This window comes from Nothobranchius furzeri, chromosome 11, assembly GCF_043380555.1.
Source record: "Nothobranchius furzeri strain GRZ-AD chromosome 11, NfurGRZ-RIMD1, whole genome shotgun sequence".
Lineage (NCBI taxonomy): Eukaryota > Metazoa > Chordata > Actinopteri > Cyprinodontiformes > Nothobranchiidae > Nothobranchius > Nothobranchius furzeri.
In genome coordinates, this window is record NC_091751.1 from 26,210,136 (window position 1) to 26,233,106 (window position 22,971).

Consider the following 22,971-nt stretch of genomic DNA (forward strand, 5'->3'; position numbering starts at 1 on the left):
AAAACACTGTTTAAAGTAACGAACAATAAGAGGTTTGGGAAATGGCGACTGGTGTTTAGCGCTCTCGTTTCCTCTAGCAATGCTGGTTCCAGCACCGGGGGCGTGGCCTAAAGATGATAGCCAACAGGAGGGGTGAAAGGTCTGTGACTGTGTTTGTGTTTAAAAGCTAGCTTGTTTTGCAGATTTGCCATTGCATCTCATTTCCATGTGTGATAAATGCCCAGCTCATCAGGGAAGGGGTGGGCGTGGCCAGCTCCAGCTTGTATTCATAGTGACAGAGCACTGAAACGACTCATTCTGGAGGGTACTGTAACTGTCAAGAATAAAACTGCTGAAAGGACTTCGTGTGAGGGCTTTAGAGTAAGCAATGTCACGAACATGGTATGAGTTGACTGTAGAGCAATTGTAACCAAAAAAAGAACCACAACATTTAAAGGTGCTAGTTTTTAAACTAAAATTAAAAAAGGCGTCGAGTCCTCTGAAAGATAAATACTCTTGAATATAGAAGTGTAAACCCAAGTAAAATCTATAAAGTGAGAAAAGCACTCCCCAGAGAGCCATCAGCATGTAGTAAGAGCAATGTGTTTTATTGATTTAGGATTAATTACGCTAATTGGGCTGCTGCCTCACAATTTCCACAGAACAAGAGAAAAACTCATTTCTACATGAGAACCGAACACTTACATTAAAATATTCTTAGAGAAACATCCTTGATTATTTAATCGATTTACCTTGGAAAATGGGAAACTAAAGATAAAAAAAAATTATCGAGCTACCAGCAACAAAAAACAAACAAACCAACCAACCAAAGAATAAGATCACAGGGTTGAGAAGAATGGTCAGAGGCACTGGTTTTAGAGGACGCTTCCCTCGACGGTGACAGGAAAACGTCCTCCTTTCTTCTTTACAGTATCAGAGAAGAGAAGCAGACAAGACGATGGCCGCTCAGAGGTCACACATGCACACTCGTACACACACACACACTCAAGCGGACAGGCTCTAATCCTTTAGATGTAGTGACACAGTTGAATGGCGCCCCCTATCAGCAGAGGAGGAACTACAACAAGCATTACAAGGGAAAGCCAAGGGACCCACACGTAAGATGGGACATGGTTTAGACGTGGCACACGGGACATTTAAAGAGACGGAGGAGAAGGTTTCAATGACTTCTGGCGTCACGGTCCAAATGTGCAATTTTAACAGCAGTTTTAGGGGTGTGCCATCAAAAGCAGCTGCTTCCACCTCCCTCTGAGGTCCGTTTTCTTTTAGACCACCAAGAATGGAAACAGAAGAGGAGGAGAACAGGAGCAAGGGACTAATTCACAGGTCGTTTGGGTTAACAATGGTAAAGTCGGAGTCTTTGCTGTGGGTGGAGCCTTCCTCTGGGCTGGAGGAGCCTGAGGTGGTGCCGGCCATCAACAGTGGGTCGTGAAACGTCCCAGAGGCACCCTCTGGCTCCAGTCGCACCACGCCAGGCCCTCTCCGGATGGGAAATAAGCGGTCAGACACAGACCCCGTGTCTCTGGCGTCAGCCAGAAGGTCTTCGTCCTGGGACACCAGGATGTAATCGTCCCAGTTCTTCCCCTCCGAGCCAAGAGAGGACACCACCTGCAAACGTAAGATTCAGATGTGGACATTAATAGAATTACCAGGAGCCTCATTTGTGAAGCTGGCTAATGCAAAAAACAGGGTCTGACAACCACACAAGTCCTTTTTTCTGTAAATGTGTGCTTTAGAGAGAAAAATGTGAAAATGTGCTCAACTTTAAGCTAACTCTTACCCTAGCGTAGCACATTTACAGGCTTGTAGACCCTCGAGCGCACACACACACACACACACACACACACACACACACACACACACACACACACACACACACACACACACACACACACACACACATGCTAGCAAGACTTAGCCGACAGCATGGTGTTTGTTCGATACGATGACGACATTTCCTGTTAAATAAATGTACCCCTTAGATCTGGATTATCTCGACAAGACCCGAGCACTGTTCTAGAGGGCATCAGTGATTATTGCCATCTTCCTCTTTTCCTCCACCTTCAGATCCGACCACTTCTTTATCTTATTATGACCACAACAAAACACTCTGTCACTTCCACAGACCACAGCTGCATTGCAATCAAACGTTTTCCATCCTCTACCTCACCCACAAGCATCTTGATTTCAGCCTCAGTGAAATTACATTTTCTAGTCCTCTCCGTTGCCAAGGTTACCTGAGAAATGCCACCGATCAGCCAGCCCATTTATGAAATTGCTTTGCATTGACCACTAGTGGCAGAAGGTGGGTGTGTAGGAGATGGTCCAGAAACCCCGGAGCTCATTTCTAGGACGGTGTGATTTATGTACGTACATCTAAATACTGCCTAAGCAGAGTTCTGGTAAAGAGTCTATAAATGAGCCCCTGAACATGACAGAGGTTCCTGCTGAATGAGAAGTAAAACTCACAGATAGGGATGCACCGATACCAATGCAGCTGCCTGAAAGTGTAACTTGTCATTTCTGTTCACCTCATATTTTAGTTTTCTGATCATTTCTAATAATATATTTTATTTTTTTCTACCTCACAATTGTTTCCTGTTGAAAGCAGAGAAGAAAATAAAGCCTGTATCCCAATCCATTGCACTTTTTTGTGTGGTAGAAGTAACGGTATCGGCGAGTACTCGGACCCAAGTATCGGCATCGTATCGGAAAACATCGGCATCAGTGCACTCACAGAGTTTCAAATATTTGTACTTTTTAAAAATTTTAAAATAATCCTCTGACTTAAAGCTGCAAAGGGATCAGATGGTAGATTCACGGTGCTGTGGACGTGGCGACTACATTTAACCCAAACTCAACCTAACGCGATGCTGACTCAGCAAACGGGGTCACTTCTAACAACGATGCTGAATTCTGAGCAAACCTTTTGCTGGATTAGTTCCAGACCAGATAGTTGGTTCTGGCCCGTTAAAGACCCAGTTTTAACTGTGAGAGGTCACACTACTAACCTGTTGGTTGGGTGGCGTTGCCGCCAGCTCCTCCTCCCTCTCGTCCGTGCTCATGCTCCCGTCCAGGTCGGAGTCCCGGCTCGGCCTCCCGGCTCCTCCTGCTTGCTTCTTGCTGTAATGGTTGACGGAGCTCAGGGTGGACTTGGCCGCTGACGCTGAAGAGGTGTAGTGATCGTCTGCGATGGTGATTTCTTCGTTCTCCTCGGCCTCCAGCTGACTCTGATTGAAGCGCAGCGCCCCCTTTAGGATGTCTTTGATCTGACAGGAGAGAAATGAAATGAAATCACAGAAACGGAACAGATGAGGTCTTGTGTAAAGATCCAAACCTGTTTAAGTCCAGCCAGTGAGACCAATACTTCATCCTCTTTACCCAGATTTTCCTGAAGAATCACTTCCTGGATTTTAACTGCAGAGAAGAGAATATTTGTAAGTCAGAACCTTTTGTTTCTCTGAATAAAGAAAAAAAAACACACGCAGAAAGACTAATTTAAACCACGTAAGTAATCAAAACTCAAGTTTTCTCTTATTTGAACATCTGGACATGAACTCACAGATGTGTGTGTTCATCATCTTGGCACAGTACTTGCTCATGGCCTCCAGGTCATTGATCTGACCCTGCAGGAAAGACACCTGAGCTTCCAGGTCCTCCTCCTGTCCACAAGAGCCAGACAAGGAGTTAAAACTGAGGGAGGTGACGGGAGTGGGACAAAGAGAAGAGCCACAGCTCACCGTCTCCCTCCTGCCCATGCTTTTACTGTGGGAGCGAGAGCGGGTGATGGTGAAGAAAGATTCCTTCTTTGTGGCAGAGAGAGGAGGTGATGAGGAGCTGACATCACTCCCTCTGGAGGGAGGTGGAGGTGGGGAGGCATTGGACTGACCACGCCCACCAGAGAGGCTCTCTGTGCTGGGGGAGGAGCTAACTGTCCTGGAGCTTTGGCCTAGGAGAGAAAAAAGGTTAAAAATTAACACCACTGTGCCTGACTGCACCACAGCATGTTAGGACGAGTAGAGAGGACCAAGAAAAATAAACCAGGAAACGAGGGTGAGATTTTATTATTATTAATAGATTATTATTTCTACTCTGTACCAGAGGAATAGAACCGTGCTTCTGCTCCAAGGCTCTGGGTGTGATTTTGCTGACTCAAAAAGAAACAATCTGGGGTTTTAAGGTAATCTGTGTGTCCACAGTAAAAGAGCTTCCTCCAATCTTTCAAAATAAGAGTCTCGATCAAACATGTCCCTCAAAACACTGCACTAAACAGAAAGTGTGTGTAAAAATCCTGCTGGCTTCTCCTCTTCAGGCTGATGTTTTCTATAGCGCCTCTCAAGACAAACATCACGAGGCACTTCACAAGAGCAAAAAAAAAAAAAGATTCAAAGGAATTGGAAAAGAATGGGAGAAAAAATTAAACAGTTTAAATTTAAATAAGAATAAAAACAAATAAAGTAAACAGGGAGCCCAAAAAATGCAGAACTGACAGAAACAGTGGCATGAAGAGAAGACGAGGATGAAGAGGTCACACCAAAGCCAACAGGTGAGTCTTCAGCTGCTTTTTAAAGGAGACCACCGAGTCCACTGATCTCAGGATCGGGGAAGAGAGTTCCAGAGTCTGGGGACCACAGCAGCAGATGATCTGTCACCTTTGGTCATTAGCCTGGTGCTGCACAACCAGTAGGCTTTGGTCACAGGACCTCAGGGACCTGCTGGGATAGTCTACTTTGAACTTTTTTTTGTCCGTAATAGTTAAAGTTAAAGTTCCATTAGTTGTCACACACACAGGTGTGTGTGCGAAATTTGTTCTCCGCATTTGACCCATCCCCTGGGGGAGCGGTGAGCTGCAGACACAGCCGCGCTCGGGAACCATTTGGTGGTTAAACCCCCCATTCCAACCCCTTCATGCTGAGTGTCAAGCAGGGAGGCATTGGGTCCCATTTTTTCAAAGTCTTTGGTATGACCCGACCAGGAATCGAACCCCTCATCTCCCAGTCTCAGGGCGGACACTCTACCACTAGGCCGCTGAGCTGGTTCCTAAACTTTTCAGTGAACCAGTTTATTTTCCCTTTATTGTCACTAATATGCAGTCAATTGATTGTTAACTATTAGGGTGATGACCTTAAATAACCTGAAGACGTGCAGCAAACTGAAAGTGAAGCCCTTGTGTCACAAGAGTGTGTGTGTTCCCTCAGTGGGAGGAGAAACGTGTCACAAGAACTGGTCTTGTGCACACCAGCTGTGATCGCCCTCTGCTGGCTGCCACATGCACATGCACACAGCTCAGAAGCAGAAACATGCACAGCCAGTGACTAGATCTTTGTCAGATCAGGGTGGTGTGTCACACCAGTGGTTGCCAGGGCAACAGTTACCTTGTGCGTCAGTCTGAGTCTGTGTTGGGAGAGAAACTCCACCTGAAACTCCATCTAGCAGACAAAAGAGTCAAAGCTGATGCTGCCACTCGAAACAACATGCAGAACATTAGTAGATGATCGGTTACGTTTCTCCTGCTCACCTTTGCTGAGGTGGGCCGGCATGCTCTCAGACTTAAGCAGGCGGTAATTGTGAGGTTGGCTTTGTGTCGGCGCTGCAGTGGGAGGATCAGGGAGAATGGGTACAGCTGCTGAGGGGAAAGACGTGGATGTGGGTGAAGTAGAGGAGGCATACACCTCGCTGTTGATGGGGGAGACACCTCCAGAGACGCCAGACACGGCCGGAGAGATGAGCTTCCTGCCGAAGCTCAGCAGGCTGCTGGACACCTTGTTGATGTTGATGGGAGCAGCTTTGGTCCCAGAGCCAGCTCTGCAGACAGACAGGACCAAAACCATAGCAACGGGATTTTAATTCAGCTGGAAGAAACTTTGTTTCCTCACTAAGTGTTTAACTTCACCTGCTGATAAAGTAAATAAATCATAATGCGCTAACAGCTAGTCCAAACTGTACAGCTATTGTCTTAAAGAGACAATGTGTAGTTTTTACCCTTAGTTTCTGGAAATATCCATCAAAATGTTGTTGAAAATGAATGAAATGATGCCCAGTTGTTGAAAACTATTGGCCGCTTCATGACATAACCATAAAAATCTGGTCTAAAACACATGGCAGTGGGTCTAAGGGAGTTTCTCAATGCCAAGGAACCTCGCCTTGATGTCTTGGCCCCGCCCCGGTTGCCTAGGAGATACGTCATCAGGAGCCGCCAAGACGTGTTCCAATGTTCATGTTCTACCGAGGAGTGTGTTCTCCGTTTGTTAGCCGTTTAGCTAGCTGAGCAAGGATACACGGGAGGTGTCTTGTAGCCTAGCCTTGGTCAAAAATTACCCAGAATACACCGCTGTATTTTCAAAAGGATGGCGGATCAGAAGCCGGCAGCTACTTCTGGGGCAAATTTCAAGTTTAAAAGTAAGTCAACTAATTTAAAATGTTTTTTAGATCCAAAGAAGTTATCTATGGTTGGTTAGTTGCTTACTAGTTGCAGCTTTGGTAGCTAGCGGGTACTAACTCAATTATATATTTTATTTAACAGATATATACACAATTTAAAAAGTAAAAGGGTCGTTATATATTTATATTAAAACTAATACATATAAAATATAAGGCTGTCTCCCGTGTCACATGACATTACGTGACCGCCTTGGAAGCCGCGGTCATGTGATGAAAGTCTGTTCCATTTAACCGTTTTATTTGACCACTGAAGGACAGTGTCCTCGTAAGCAAGGCGCCTGGCCTCACAAGACATCGCCTTTCAAGGCCAGGTGCCTTGACATTGAGAAACAACCTAAGTCTCTGGGCAAAGTCATATTAGATGCCATGTTTCCTTCTATGGGAGCCCATGAGGATAAAATGCATTTACTGATTTGTAACAAGCGGTTACAAAACATTCGTCATTCTTAAATGCTGTTTTACACATTTACCTCTTCACTAGTTGCCAGTGATGACCGGGAGTCTTATGTGCTTGTTATTTTGCTAAAATTAGCACTCCCCAGGGCTTTTTGACCCTAATGGGCATCCATTGGAAAGGTATTACTCCAAGACAAAAATACTGCTTGCTTGCAATGATTTAGGTATCTACTGCCCCTATCGCCAGGAAAAATACACAATGTCACTTTAAAGCGGCTCCAGTTTCTTAAATGATAGTTATTTCTAAACCTTTACACCATCATCAGTTCTGCATCATTTAGGCAGAAACAAAGAAATTCCTGCTGGACCAAACCCCTGCATGCAGCTGATGAGTTACCTACAATAACCAGGATGGTAATTAATCAACTTTAGTTGTTTTTAATTGAACCGCTAAAACTTCTGTGTCTGTGCTGTAGAGAAGAGGTGTGTTTGTGTGCTACCGGCTCTTGTTCATGAGGTCGGCTCCTCTGGTTTTATAGTAATCCAGGTTCTGTTGGAACTGATAGTTGACTGGGCGAGGGTTGTTCTATGGAAAGAGACAAAATAAGGAACATTCTAGGACCAAAAATCTAAACAAGGAAATACAGCAGCAACTCTGGCCTGAAACACTTTCAGAAAGTTTTGTGTTGAGGAAACTGACAACGTGTGAACTGGTAGTTGTGTTTTCACTCTGACTAACCAGCAGCTCGTGCTACATGAACACTCGTAGGAGGAAGTGGCTCATCGTGTTTTCAACTTATCACTGATAAAAGGGACCTACATGTTTAATGCAGGACGCTCCGCGGTAGGTAAAATCAGAATAAAAAGAGCTGACAGTCAAAGACGAGCAGCAGAGTTTTAACGTCCACTCTGTAGTTATTTCTGAAAAGACCCATTATGGCAGCTTTAAAAGGTACAATAAGTAAGATTGTCCTCAAAGAGTCTTATGTCTCAATCACGTTGGATAGAAGGTTACATTTAGTGATGTCCCGATACAACTTTTTCACTTCTGATACGATACCGATATTGCAGCCGTCAGTATTGACCGATACCGATATCAATCTGATATGATATCAGCACAAATCATCCATACCATATTTTCACGACCATAAGGCGCACCTAAACGTCTTAAATTTTCTCCAAAATGTACGCCGCGCCCTATGGTGCAGTGCGCCTATTGTGTTGTTGTGAGACGCGAACGTAGTAGAAGACAAGGGGCGTGGCATGATCTGTGACTCCATGCGCGCTCATCTCAAGAACGGTGTGAAAAAACAGATCACACTATTTTCTTAAGCCTATTAATAACATACATGATTTTGTTCATGTGGAAAGTTTATGTGGTTAAATCCACCAACTACCGGTAAACACATTCTGAACTTCAACACAGCGCATAAGAAGAGCACGAGCCGTCAGCGCACGCAATGAGGAAGTGCACGTGCGCTCTAAACCAGGTCTGAACCAGGACTAGACCAGTAAAGTGAAACATGCTTTTGACTGTTTATAATTTTCACAGTGTCTGGTTTGCACTGATATGTTCCGAGTCCCGAGCCTGCACAGATGTTTTACCGGTACGTTTTACCGTGCCCGCGCCCTATAACCCGGTGCGCCTTTTGTATGTGTTAAATACCAAAATGACATCCGTAACTGAAGTTGCGCCCTATAACACTGTGCGTCCTATGGTCATGGAAATAGTGTGGAATGTATGAAAGGCTTGCTCAAGTGATATTACTCAATTGGAGAACATGAGCCAATAACAGTTAGTATGAAAAAAACAAACAAATTTTTTTAACCATTGCTTGCAAAAATGCAAACCTTAACGGACTGCTTATATCGGAGATTTTTGATGCTGTCCGATATAATGTTTTTGGACCGATATCAGAACGGGACATCCCTAGTTACATTGAAACAGATTTCCTTTTAGCCGGCTGGGGTGTTGTTGGTTTATCTCCTTTTAAAAAGGCCAAAGGGGATGTAGTCTTTGTTTAAAGTCTGTGAGTTTGTGAGTCTGTGCCAAGCTAAAGTAGCAGCACAGATATTTGTGATTCGACACCAGCACACAAAAAGCTCCAGAGTTGTTTAAAGAGCCAAAACAGAAGTTATTTCTTGTACCCACGAGAAGCCATGGCATCTTTTTGTTTTACCTTAATATCAGGCGAAGCACGCTACAAGCTAACGTTGAGCTAACAATGCTAACGGTGAATTATAAGCAGCTATAAAAATACCCCAAGCTAATTTTTTGATTACCAGCAACTGGATTTACAGTGAAATTTATGTGTGAAGTGAATAATGAGACAATGGTGGCGTTTTACTTCCTTTAATAAGTCGTTCAGAACAACAACAGCAAGCTAACAGCAAGACGCCAAACAACCACACTTCCTCTAATGCTCGAAAATCATTACTGTAATAAGTGTAGTAAGTGCTCCTACCATAAAAACCCAAGAGTGCCAGCACCAGATATGACAACGTATTGATTTACTCAGCCTAATGTGTATGACTCGTCTTTTCTTGTCATCTAGAATCTCCTGGTGCTGATCCGTAACTGCAACACTCATGAAACTCACTGAGCAGCTGAGAAAGTAGCTTTTTGTTTTTAAAATGGACTGCAGTACCCAAATTTGATCACATGACACAATTTTTAATACTTACAAATTGCACCTTTAACTAATATTTTTAATAAGATAATTTCATGTGTTTCTTTTCAGATATTTAGTAAATATTTGGCTGCATATAAACAGCTAATAAAACTGATTCTCAGAGTTTAGTCTGAGTTAAAAATATCTTTTAAAACATTTGATCTTTTCATCAAATTTGTTTAATGTTTATCAGAAAGTCATCTAGTAGCTGTTGAGAATAAATGTTTATTCATTTCTATTTTATCACCTTGTTTTCATAGCAATAGTTATGACTAAAGCAAAAATGTCTGAAACATTGATAAAAGCTATTTAACGAGCAAAAATACATCATTTTTGTTAACCTCTAAACTAAATTTAAAGCTCTTCTTCGACAACGTGATAAAACCTCTCAGTTTTTATTCAGTTCACAGAAAAAAACGTATTAGCATTTATTTCCTTTTTGCTGTCAGGCACCGACATCACTGAACCATGATGTAGTTTATATGTTTCTCAGGCTGTGTGCTTTATTGGTTCATGGAAAGACCGTTATGAAAGAGTGAATGAATAAAATGATCAATCTGACTTGGTCGGAGTATTTTAGTCTTAAGTGAAGAGTTGCTAATCTGTGTCATTTAGAGCTTTCAGATTAAAATTGTACTAACCCTACCATAAGGTATGAGTATCAAACGCAGCGACACAACCTCCAGTTAATAACCTGCGAGTTCACCTCTCTGGCTGCACACGCGCTTCATGCATTTCCTGTAAAACTGCAGTGAACCAGAGGAAATAAAACTTTTGCTGCCAGCTTTTTCATGTTTTTTATTTTGTTCAGCCTTATCACTTTGTCACAGCCCTCCAAGATGTGTCTCTTTCCCTGTCGAAACCAGAAGACTGCAGCTCAGGGAGATTTGCATGTGGGCGTTTCACTACTGCAAATCTTTTCCCACTGAATGAAAAATCAAGTAAATCCCTCTTAAGGCGTAGCAAACACCAAATATCCAGGATGTAGGAGGAGGAACTGCCAAGCTTTAAACACCAATTTCATTCCAAATTGCTCCCTTATTTAGTTTGTGACAAATCAGGCAGCAGAAAACCTGCAACTGCAGAACTTTCTGGAAAACCGTAGTTAGGAAAAAAAAAAACAACTTGGATTTTATTCTGGTGACTTACTTTTGGATCTCGGAGGAACAGAGCCTTCTGCAGCAAAGCATTGATATCGCCTGTTGGAGGGTAGTGCATCAGCAGACCCAGGCAGGTCTGGAAGTTACTAGCAATTACTGAAGACGAGAGAAAAAACACAGTAAATGAAAATATGGTTAGGGTCCGGTCTACTCCAGCTACTCCTCATGACAGGAGGAGGAGAGCCTCTAAAGCTTTACTCAGATCTAAAAAGACAAATCTGAACAGAAAAGGCCCAGAGGAGCCCGGCTGGGAGGGAAGAACGTTCTCAGGTGTGACTGAAGAGCTGCAGCTCACATCTAAAGGAACTTCAACTGGCTCCAATTTCCACTAAAGATACTTCAAATAAACGTTTAAAAGCAGCCTAAACAAACTATGGGTGCTTGTTTTAAGCTGAATATGTGACCAACATAATCCTTATAAGTTATAGTTTTGTTATAACTACTTCTCCTGGTTAAATGACACTTAGCTGTTTTTTGTTTATACTCTTGTGCAATTAGCCCATTACTGATTTTAATAAAAAATGGTTTTAAAATGTCCATTTTGTTGATCTACAGAAATAAAATCCATGTTATTGTAAGTCAGGAGTCTGTAATCTAGCTACATGTGAGCAAAAACGACCCGAATCCTGAATGTTGTTGAAACCAACAATAAAAAATTAGGATTTTAGGTTGTTTTTCTGTAATCTAGTGAAGGTTTTAACCTCATAATCTCATGCCGGCCCATGCCTAACTGTGCTCCAGTTTTAACATGAGATGCTTTATCTAAACGCGTCTGAAAACCTGGTGGACCAACACAGCTTGAATCACGACCACGCTCGTACATCAGGCAGAAATGGTCCCATCTATTCTGCTCGGAGCAAAATGACTCCACATAATTAACCGACGCAGAATAAATCCTGTTCTTTCAGATGAGTGCCTCTTATGAAATTACAAGTCACAATCCCACGGCTGCTTTGGGTTATTTAGGTCATTAATAAGCTTACAAGCATCTCGGATGTAGAGCAGCATGGCCACGAAGATGTAGTCCACCAGGTCCAGGGTGATGCTGTCAGCAAAAAGAGCATCCCACACCACCAGAAGGTCCTGAAGAGGAAACTCACGGCCAAACAGCAGGCGGACCCAGCGGCTAGGAGACAACAGAGACAAGGTGCCTGAATCTGAGCAGAGGGGAGAGCCGAGGAAATGCCTGGGAAAGACGAAAGGATGTAAATACTTAGAATACTGACATGCCATAGATTTGGGGGGCAATCTCCAGCCGGTTTAGGTGCATGTGCAGTTCTACGTCGTGCTTCTTCACCAGCTGGTCCTGGATACGGTTGACTTTGGTCACAATGGCAACAGACGGCCCAGAGTCCTGGGGCCGTGCGAAGGGGATGCTGGTCAGCATCTCCTCCTTCCCCTGAGGTAGACGAGCATCATTTCATCAGATTTACAGAGTTTCACAGAGATCAGGTTTATCCGACCACTCGGCTCCTGATCCCTACGCTGGTGTGTCACACACCAGCATGTCTGTTAAATGCAAGTCTTTGTGCCAGGATTACAGAACGAAGGAGCCCAGCTGTTTAGAATGAAACATTTTGTTTATCTAAAATTCACTCTATCGCCAATTTTAAAGCTACAATGGCAAATCAGGAAAACAAGCTAGCCGAAAACACGTTTGTCTCGCCTCTTAACAGCATTCTAAGGTCTGGAATATACTTGTTTTTAGCCTCGTGTTGGTGCAGGCTGCAGCTCTGCGTCGGTTCACATACTTGCTGCTGGAGGATTCCCCTAGGGGGCACAGTAGAGGAAAGGCTTTTAGCTTCTACTTGTGGTTTTAAAGACATGTTAGAGTAATTTAGAACAGCGGAAAGAGCCGCAGCGACATGTTTGTGAGAAACTCAGCGTTGTGGTGTGAGTGTGTGTGTGTGAGACGTACGCTGCTCAGCGCTGATTGGCTCGGTCAGACTTCACCGGGGGTGGGGTTATTTGAATGGCTGGCTGGTCAGGCTACAACATTTCCGAAGCTGAATCAGTTTTTGAACTCTGAATTTAACCAACTGTTAAATCTCACCTTTGTGCACTTCTCAGTGTTAAAGTCAGACACCTAAATAACTTTAGAGTATTTACTATGCAGATGTTATTAGTGAAAGTCAAAATACCTTTAAATTGAATTCTGCAATAGCTGCCCGAGGATGTGCCCGACTTTAAATCAGCTTTACTGAGGACAACCATCGGCCTACCCCTGGTACGAAAGACCTCTAAAACAGAGATGGAGTGACCATGGTGAGTGCGTCTCGCTCGTTTTGGTTACTCCGATTCTGCAGCATTCAAAAGCGTTGCGTTCATTTCGGGGGATGCGCACAAACAACGCTACAAATCAACGCAAGTTAGACAAGGCAGCCATTTTAAACACGCGTACGCGGCGTTAAACAGCAAGCGTCTTCCAGGCCTTACATGGTATAGCTATGACTACTACTGAACCCGTCTCAACCAACTATTGTTCCAGTGAACTCGCTCTAAAAAACAACTGCCTTGATCTGAATTAGCCAAAAGACACCTGCCGTTACCACGGCTACGAGCAGTTTGAGTCAAATCCAGCAGGACCTTTATGTGCTTTAACCCCAGGAAGGCTTGTATCAGGCAGGAAACTGACCTTCCTCACTTCCCTCTCAAAGCTGGAGAACCACGGCTCTGCTGTGTCCATCAGGTGTGAGAACATGGCACTGCACAGGAAGAAGAATCGTGAGTGTGTGTGTGTGTGTGTGTGTGTAGAGACAGAGGAGATAAAACACTCTGAACAGATTGCCTTTACTCACTAAGCATCGTGCTCCAGGTACGCCGGGTTCAGCAGACACTTCATCTCCTCACTGTAAAAGTAAAACGACCCGATGGGCGTTAAAATCAAGGCGCAGCTCAAAGAATTACAGAAAAGTTGCATCACTTTTGTCAGAAAGTGAGCCTCGTGGATTATAATGATTCATCACACAGAGAAATATCTCAAGCCTTTGTTTCTCATTGTGATGATTATGGCGACAGATGAGAAAACTTCAGTGTCTCACAAAATTTGAATTGTGCTATCTGGACTTTATACATGCAACTTTTACAAATCTTGGTAACCTCCCAACCTCAGCACAGACAAAGATGTGGGGGGTCCCTGAGGGGCCACAGACCCCAGGTTGGGAACCACTGTTGTAGCTCGCACCCTACCTGTGAAGTAGAAACATTAACAACATTGATCATTTCTTCAAGCTTCAGACTCATCAGTGCGATGATGGCAGAAGAGTTAACTGCATGCCCTGTAACTGGAGGGTTGCAGGTTTGAGCCCCATCTGTCACAGTTGTTGTGTCCTTGAGCAAGACACTTAACCCACCATCTCTGCTGGCGGTGGTCTGAGGGACCGGTGGCGCCTGTATTCAGCAGCCCCTTAGTGCCCCGGGGCAGCTGTCGCTCCGTTGTAGCTCATCACCCCTAGCGTGTGAATGTGTAGGCGCGTGAGTGACTGGTTGTGTTGTAAAGTGCCTTGGGGGGTTGTAGAACTCTAGTAGGCACTACATCAAATACAGGCCATTTACCTTTCATCAGCCTATCTGACGAACGTTAGTAATCTTGTCTTTTCACGTTGAGGCTTCTTCAGACCCGCAGAATGCTACTGCCCACAGCCATCAGCACATGTACCACTTCATCGATAGCCTGGGCCTCACCCTCACGTTTGATTTAGCTTAGGTCTTTACGTTGGAGGCCCTTCACGACACAAGCCTCTGCATTTATCCAGACTCACCGGCACAAAGAATCGCTGCTTTGTGAACTCTTTTAGTTGCATTTGACCTCGCTTTTCTTATCTGTAACCACAATCATCGCAGCTATAGGAAACAAAATGAGACGTGCTTGCACATGGGCTGGATGGTAGCTGAATGTTCCAGAGCTGAGAAGAGACTGACCTCGGGCTGGAGGTCTCGCTGGCGTGCTGGAAGGCCTGATGGTCGCAGTGCAGCACAAACACGATGGGAGCCAGCAGCTCGTGCATCCCCTGCGCGCGCACGCACACACACATGCACGCGCACACACACACACACACAAAACGTACTTATGAAGGTAAGTCAGAGAGAAAATGCACTTCATTTGCAGTCTGTCTTTCTTTAATAATGATGCACGAGGTTTCTAATCTGTGATGGCAGCTTTAATTTAGACGTTATTAGCCGCTGCACTGCCATGTGTCACTTCCACTTTGCAGAGAGGAGGTGCTCTGCACACCATCGCTTGTCCTCACTGGCACCTGACACAGACACCCATAATGATCAGGTCACCATCTCACTCACTCACACACACACACACGCACGCACGCACACACACAAACACACACACACACGCACGCACGCACACACAAACACACACACACACGCACACACAAACACACACACACACGCACGCACGCACACAAACACACACACACACACACACACACACACACACACGCACGCACGCACGCACACACAAACACACACACACGCACGCACGCACGCACGCACAAACACACACACACACACGCACGCACACACACAAACACACTCACACACACACACACGCACGCACGCACGCACGCACGCACACACAAACACACACACACACACACACACACACACACACACACACACGCACGCACGCACGCACACACAAACACACGCACGCACGCACACACAAACACACACACACACACACGCACGCACGCACACAAACACACACACACACACACGCACGCACACACAAACACACACACACGCACGCATGCACACAAACACACACACACACGCACGCACGCACACACAAACGCACGCACACACAAACACACACACACACGCACGCACGCACACAAACGCACACACACATGCACGCGCGCACACGCACGCACGCACACACGCACGCACGCACACACGCACGCACGCACGCGCACGCACGCACGCGCGCGCACACACTCACTCACACACACACACGTGTACACTCACACTACCTGTTTATACAGTAACTGCTCGTTTTCTCTGGCATAACAGAAAAGAATGTCTGTCAGCTTGGTCCTCACATCCTCATCCTGGAAGTATCGGATCTCAGGGAATCTTTGGCAAATGAAGAGAAAAGATCATTCCTCAATGCTAACGACAGAAAAAACAGGCTCAGAAAAGCGGGGGAGGTGTAGATCCACGTACGTTCTAAACACATCCTGCTTGATCATCCCCTTCAGCTCTTTATCCTGGAAGAACTTGTTCCACAAGCTCTGAAAGCACAGGAAAACAAAACAAACGCAGAAGAAATCAGAAGCTTGTAGAAAGTAAACCTAATCTACTCAGACTCCATTTTTGACCCGTTTCTAATTTTCTGTTTATTCACATATCAGCACATCAGTTAATGAGAATCCATCAACAGGAAGAGTCGAGCGTTAACTCAGCACCAAGAGTTCATGTGACTGACGCAGCTCTCCAAATGCCACCAATTTAATGAAAAACTAAACTAAATCCAAAAACTGTTTAAAGGAAAATAACACGACCTGCACGTTTATAATTTCTAAAATAATTACATTAACTAACAAAAGGTCTTGTGTTTGACGCTAATAACCGCCAGTCATGAATAAAAATCAGACCCCAACATAACAGAGGCTAAAAGGATTAGAACATGTACACATGCCCAGAGCCTCACCCCTTCATCCTGAGACAGAGGGTTGTTGACCACCAGGTCCTGCTGGCCGGCCGCCTTGCGGGGGTTAGTGATATGCTGTAAGAAATATCAAAGAACAGTAAACAATGATTGATTCCTTCACTATAGTATGGTTTAACTTTTTCAAAACGCATGCTAGTAACTGGGTTTATTCAGTTCCTTGTTGCTAAGTAGAATCACTTCAGTACAACACAGTGAGATCTTCTAAGCAACAAAAAGTGGAATATGTTAGGTTTGTTACGGTGTCTTCCTTATGGCTTCTTTTGATACGGCAGCTACAGAAAACAGAACAGGTTACGTGTCGGCATGAGGATGCTGATAACTAAATTATTCGAAATGTGTAGAAGCAACACAGGCTCACCCCTTGAGTTAGAGGACTTTTTCATAGCTTTAAAGGGGACTTATTATGCAAATATGACATTTTTCTTTGTGCTGTCATGAGTCTCTACTGCCTCTATAAACACCCAGCCACATGTTTCTTGCTGTTAAGAGTTTTCCTCTCCACTGTCGCTACATGCTTGCTTAGTATGAGGATTGCTGTAAAGGCTTACAGCTGTGCTTTGACATAAAGTAGTCCCAAGTCTAAAACAGCATCTGTGATTCCTTTATGTTACTAATTATCATCACTTGCAGTCAGTCTGATTATTTAGGTCACCAAGCAGAATTAGGATCGCTACCGAGTGATTTTAAGGACGCTTTTACTCACAATGCTAGCTGGACCCATTCACTTACTGTGTTTTATGCTAAACTAAAGCTAAATGAGGACAGCCAGGTCAGGAGAATTACTGGGCTGGTTAAAAACTGTTTACCCCACTTATGGGGAATGATGTCAACAGACAAAATGTAAATTTTGGGTGGAATATCCATATAACGATGATGCTGCTGGTAGAGAAAGCAGGAATGTAACTTGTAATTTCTCATTTTTACTGTGAAATGACTCACATCTGGTAAATGGCCCACTTACTGTCTCTTTGATCTTCTCATACTGGGCCCGCAGCTCCTTGGTCCTGTTGATCCACTGCCCCTTATTTTCAGGAAGAACCTCCAGGTATATCTGCAGACACACAGTGGACAGAAACATTCTCATTGAAATAAACAAATACGTTTCTTTTAGTCTGACACAAATAGAGCATCGTTTTAAACTTTGAGCTCAAGCTTTACCCAAATTCATTTAAAAAGAACGTCCTTCTGTGGAAATAAACTGACCAAAACCCTTCAGCAGTTACCTTCCAGCACACACTTCGGAAGCGGCTGCTCCTCAGTCGCCCGCTGATGCCAGCCTGTCGGATCCTGGCCAGGTAATTACTGTTCAGGAACAAGTCATCCCATTCTTTCCTGAACGGGGTGGGGGAGGGGGGTGGGGAGATTTATGAGCTTCTTGAAACAACGTGGAGACAGTTTCTCATCTAAAGCGCCAATTGGTAGCAGACATGGTGAACGTACCTGTAAGAATGGAAGGTGGACTGACACTGTGAGTTTGAGCTGCTTTCAAGAGATCCTCCTGATAATACGAGAAAAGAGGATTCAATACCTGCCAACGCTAGCTCATTTTAGGATCATTAACATAAAAGAAAAAGATGTTTTTATCGACTCCAGTTGACCTAACAGGTGTAATTATGAGGCTTCCCCCCCCCCCCCCAAAGAGAAGAAGTGGAGCAGAAAACAGCCGTAAGCCAAAAGGGCATGACACAGTAAAGTAAAGCTCCGTATTTCCTCTTTACTGGAAATGATAAATCTAATTTAGCCTGCAGGTGAACACGCATCCAAGTCAGAGAGCTGTCTGTCAGCGTTAGCTAAAGGAAGTCGATCACTCTACAGGGACACTCAGAATATTCGTCAGCTCCACAACGTGCCTCGCTATAAGATTTTCATAAACACAAAAACACCTAGAGGCTTTGCTCGTCACGTCTGAGTCACACCCCAGTCAAGTCAGATTTCCACGTCTCCTAAAAAACACCCCTCATTTAAACTAACAGGCCCAGGAGGATATTTAAATTTACGGTTTGACACCAGGAGTTGACGTACTGCTGCGATTCTTGTTGAAGTTGTGAAGCGGATCAAAACCCGTCTCCTGCTGCTCCTCTGTCTGGAGCGGGTGTCGAGTCTCAAAATTGGGGTGCTGCATGACTTGAAGTGCGATTACAGAGAGAGAGAAAACACAAATACACAGATTACGGTTCTGAGATTATTTCATTCACTGTTCACATGACTAAACAACTACACATCACCCCCTTCACCCTCTGAAACAGGCAAACAAATGGAGACGAGACGGAAAAAATATCGGTTCGGTTTAATTTATCGAACCGATATGTTAAAAAATGACTACATCTGCCGATACCGATATTGATTCCGATATATTGTCCATTCCTAGTCTAAATAGTGTTTGAGTCTAACGTCTTTGGGGGACACCATATTAGACTCCATGTTTCCTTTTGCGCCTGTCGATGACATCACACCAGATGATTGGCTGGATGTACAACTTACGGAAGTGACGTTACCACATTTAAAAACTCTTAGTCAGCAAGAAACACAAAATGAATAACATACTGCTAAACTCTTTCCAATGCATATGTGAAAGAACCGAATGGAAAAAGAGGTGCAATATATTTTAGCCGCGCGGCGATGCCGTAGCATGACGACATCACTGGCAGGCGCAGGACCCCGAGAAGATACGGGAAGTACGGCGACAAAAACAATATTTTATCTTCTGTTTCAGTTCCTTAGATTGGTCGTGTTTTGTTTTAGCCTGTGCAGCACTTTGGGCAGCTCCCATGCTGCGTTTTAAACGTGCTATATAAATAAACTACGGTATGGTATAAACGGCATTGTATTTTCTCGATGGAATCAACTGTCTTAGGAGTCACGCCGAGGTTACATGCTATCTGCTCCACAGGTAACAACATTGTCTGTAATGTATTTTACACTAACGATATGGTGCAAAACTACCCTAGAGTGTACAGCACCCCAGCGGCAGGAAACTACGCACTGCCACTTAGGTGAGCGAGGGGAATGGAGCTAGAGTTTTGGCTAACAAAACTAATCACAACAGGATTTAGAAAATATGCTTTATCTCTACGTATGGTCACTGGGATGAGATGTCATATCACACAGCCTTTAACGGGGATGGTATATCTCCAAGAAGTTGAAAAAATAGATTGAGATATTTTTAGAGCAGACTATTTGCTGTTAATTCACAGTTAGCATTTTTAGCGCAACGTTAGCCTCTAGTTTGCTTCACCCGATATTGGAGTAAAACAAAAACATGCCGTGGCTTCTTAGAGGTACAAGAAATAACTTATGGGTTGCTCCTGTTACTGGCTGACATGCTTTCCACAACGCCGCTGCTTTTTTGTCCGCCGCTATTGAATTACAAATGCTCTCAGAGACTTGGCAACCTTGTGGGCTCAAATATGATTGGCTCTGGAACCAGGAAGTATGAAGGCAGGACAGAGAGAAAAGACTACACCCCTCTTATGTCAATTTGAAAGGTGAAAAACTGACAATCCCTCAACCGGCTAAGTAGGAAATCTGTTTCAATGTCACCCAATCCAACATGACTGAGACATTAAGACTCTTTTATAATTATTTTACTGTATAATTATTACATGCTGCATCTTTGATGGTGTGGATCACTAAAAATGTTTTAAATATTATGTCTGATTCTAATGGGTCACTCTGTGTTTCGTGCAAGCTGAACATGAAAATAGTCGCCTACACCTATCTCCTGCATTAGCTCTGACAGAAAATAGACGATGAAACTCTAGGATTAGGAAATCCTGACAGACGTACGTCACACTGTCACTAACATTCATGGACTCACCCATCTTGACTCACGACAGGGAAGGCTGTTGCTGATTTAGCGCCCAGGAAACGGCAGAGAATGTCTCATCACTAGTCGAAGTTAACTGTTAGCATTAGCAACCCCACAACACAGCAGAACTCCTCCAGGCTTGTGTTATTTGTGAAAATAAAACATCAACGTTGCAGCGCACACACTCAGTGGTGGAGTCATATTGCTGTTTTCCAATCCGAGGTAAATGTCTAAATATCAGGAAATAAGACTCAAAAGCTAATTTCTCCGACTTGTCCTTCATGATTCAGACTCATCTCTAACTCATTCTTTAACTCATCTGAACCCCGACTTTCAATGCGTTTCGGTATTTCAGCCATTAATTTATGTCAATTTCCCCCATTAATGGTTTATTAAATGAACTTTGCCTTTAGTCTGTATTAAAATCTTAAAAATGTTTTCCACTAAACGTTGCACGTCTGACCTGAGTACTTACTTTCACAGCTTTGGGACCCTCCTCAGTCACGACTCAGAAGAACAGGAAGTTTCTGTGGAAAGAAGTCAACACAACAATAAACCAAGCGTCTGAAAGCTGGGAACAAAAACAAAGGTGTTAAATGTGAGTCGGTGTACTAAAGGCCACCTAAAAGAAACACCTTAAGGTTTTCCTTAACACTGACATTACTTAGCTGAGATGACCAGGAAGTGTTTGAGAAGCTGATGTTCCAGCTGAGCTAATTAAGTCATCAGGCAAATTCATGCACCAGTTAATCAGGCTTTGTTCAACACAGAAGAATATAAATTGTAGTAATTCTGAGATAATAAAGATAATTTCAATGAAATCAAGATCATCTGCGTGTCTTCCAACCACTGACCAGTTTAACAATTTGCTTGCGCAAGCTCGACTAATGTTTCAACACCGTCTGTGTCTTCGCCAGAGGAAATTTCTTGCATGTTGTTTTTTTTATATTATTGAGAACCTCATTAGCTCCCACCCTAGTGTGGAGCTATTCTTCCTGAGGTCTCTTCCAATTTCATTACAAATATTTTACACCCCCCCCCCCACACACACACACACACACACCCCACAACAACAAACTCCAGGAGCTCCATTATAATCATACTAGCTCAATTGCAATAATGATATACCAGTAAGTTACCACACACTTCAGCGTTCATGAAAAATCTAAATAAGTAAATATGGAGTGTTTACACAGAGCAATAAATAAATATATCCAAGAATCAAAAATCATATCACATCACATCCATAACAAACAAAAATTATAGAAGCTGTCATATTAGTCACATTTACAATTCATTGTGCAAAACTTACTGTTGTGTAAACAAAAAAGCTTTAACTTCTTTTGAAAACATCTTCTGTTATTCTCTAATAATAAAAGTCTAGGTATGGCATTCCATGCAACCACGGCTCTGTAATAAACCGCTCTTTGCCTGTGATTAGTTCTGCAGCGCGGTAGTGCACACCTTATGTCACTTGTCTGTCTCGTCATGTAATCATGATTGTCCAAAAAAATGATAACTTGTCATAAATTATTCTAGGTATTTTTGTAGTTATTATATTTCTTATAAATGTTATCAGTGAATACGTTAATCTACATTTCACTGTTAACCAGGCCAACCTATCGTGCATCATACTTACATTTGTTCTATACTTACAACCCAGAACAATTCGTGCAGCTTTATTTTGTGCCACTTGTAACTCATATAAAATCAGTTCACTTGTATTAGACCAAATAACATGCATAATCTAAATGAGACAGTACTAATGTTTCAACTAAAGTTTTTATCAGCAAACGAGGAATAAATTTACAACAATAATTGACTGTGCCCATACTTCTTCCAAGTTTCAGCAAGACATGATTTATGTGACTAGTCCATGACAATCTAGAATCCAAAAATTACCCCCAACAATCTTGCTTCTTCTACCTGCTCTATCTCCATATTACCTAGCTTCAAACGCAGTCTAGGTGTCATCTGTAGTGTATATTTATTTCCAACTTTCATACATTTAGTTTTCTCTGTATTGATTTCCAGTTTGTTCATTCTAATGTTGAGGTGTTTTAACATTCAGCACCACCTCAGGGCCCAATGATGGATCAAAATAAACAACCTAGTGCTCGGGACAGGCCTTGATGTTATTATTTGTACGAGCTGCACTGCAGTGAGGTCTGCTGTTGTCAAAGGAAGGGAAGAAAAACAAATTGATTTCCACCCGATAGAGAAATTCTCTTTAATAATTGTCATTTAAATATTGACCTAAATAATCAGTATTCTGATTGTTCCTGAATTACACAGCCCTACAAAAAATGCTTACTTTAATTAAGGTCTGTCTGGTGGTTTACAAGACTTTTGACTTGACTTTAAATTGTTTTTGGCAAGGTTTGAATCCAAAAGCTAAAAAGCTCAGTTAATGAATGACTCTGACCTGACACCAAATTTGAGCCATTTCCAATTCATTGGGTGTCTTATCTGGAGTTTTCCCCCTTTCAGGAATTGTGTACCATTTCTTTTAGAAATCAATCAAAATCAAAGTCTCTTATTTATTGCAAAGCTGTCCCCCATCCCGTAAAGCCCCGTGCAATCTGAACTGACTGCCGTTCACCATTAACCAATACATCCGCTTACATACACATGTCAGTCACAGAGCATGCACAAGCGTTTGAGGACATACCTAGACATAAACACTGACAAAAAACTCATCTCATAAGTATCTTTATTGATTTTAAAAAAGCATTCGATACAGTGGATCATAAAAGTCTTATTAAAAAACTTAGTAAATATGGCATCACAGGGATGGCCTTAAAA

General features: G+C 43.3%; 1 protein-coding gene across 2 annotated transcripts in view; it reads right to left on the reverse strand.

Moving 5' to 3' along the window:
• Positions 1–566: 566 nt before the first annotated feature.
• Positions 567–22,971, reverse strand: part of tbc1d5 (TBC1 domain family, member 5) — a 32,783-nt gene continuing 10,378 nt past the window's right edge. Inside the window, exons 2-23 of one of the 2 annotated variants that reach the window (XM_015955807.3) lie at positions 20,642–20,693; positions 18,381–18,482; positions 17,799–17,856; positions 17,582–17,690; positions 17,320–17,409; positions 16,338–16,412; positions 15,851–15,918; positions 15,658–15,760; positions 14,591–14,679; positions 13,468–13,518; positions 13,305–13,374; positions 11,896–12,068; positions 11,653–11,795; positions 10,659–10,765; positions 7,338–7,423; positions 5,519–5,805; positions 5,376–5,429; positions 3,741–3,949; positions 3,563–3,662; positions 3,338–3,417; positions 3,012–3,269; positions 567–1,608 (exon numbers count right to left, since the gene is read on the reverse strand). In XM_015955807.3, the coding sequence (XP_015811293.1) occupies positions 1,321–1,608; positions 3,012–3,269; positions 3,338–3,417; positions 3,563–3,662; positions 3,741–3,949; positions 5,376–5,429; positions 5,519–5,805; positions 7,338–7,423; positions 10,659–10,765; positions 11,653–11,795; positions 11,896–12,068; positions 13,305–13,374; positions 13,468–13,518; positions 14,591–14,679; positions 15,658–15,760; positions 15,851–15,918; positions 16,338–16,412; positions 17,320–17,409; positions 17,582–17,690; positions 17,799–17,856; positions 18,381–18,480 (2,598 nt within the window). In that variant the 5' untranslated portion in view covers positions 18,481–18,482; positions 20,642–20,693 and the 3' untranslated portion in view covers positions 567–1,320. The remainder of the gene's footprint in view (positions 1,609–3,011; positions 3,270–3,337; positions 3,418–3,562; positions 3,663–3,740; positions 3,950–5,375; positions 5,430–5,518; positions 5,806–7,337; positions 7,424–10,658; positions 10,766–11,652; positions 11,796–11,895; positions 12,069–13,304; positions 13,375–13,467; positions 13,519–14,590; positions 14,680–15,657; positions 15,761–15,850; positions 15,919–16,337; positions 16,413–17,319; positions 17,410–17,581; positions 17,691–17,798; positions 17,857–18,380; positions 18,483–20,641; positions 20,694–22,971) is intronic. The other variant, XM_015955808.3, reaches the window with a different exon arrangement.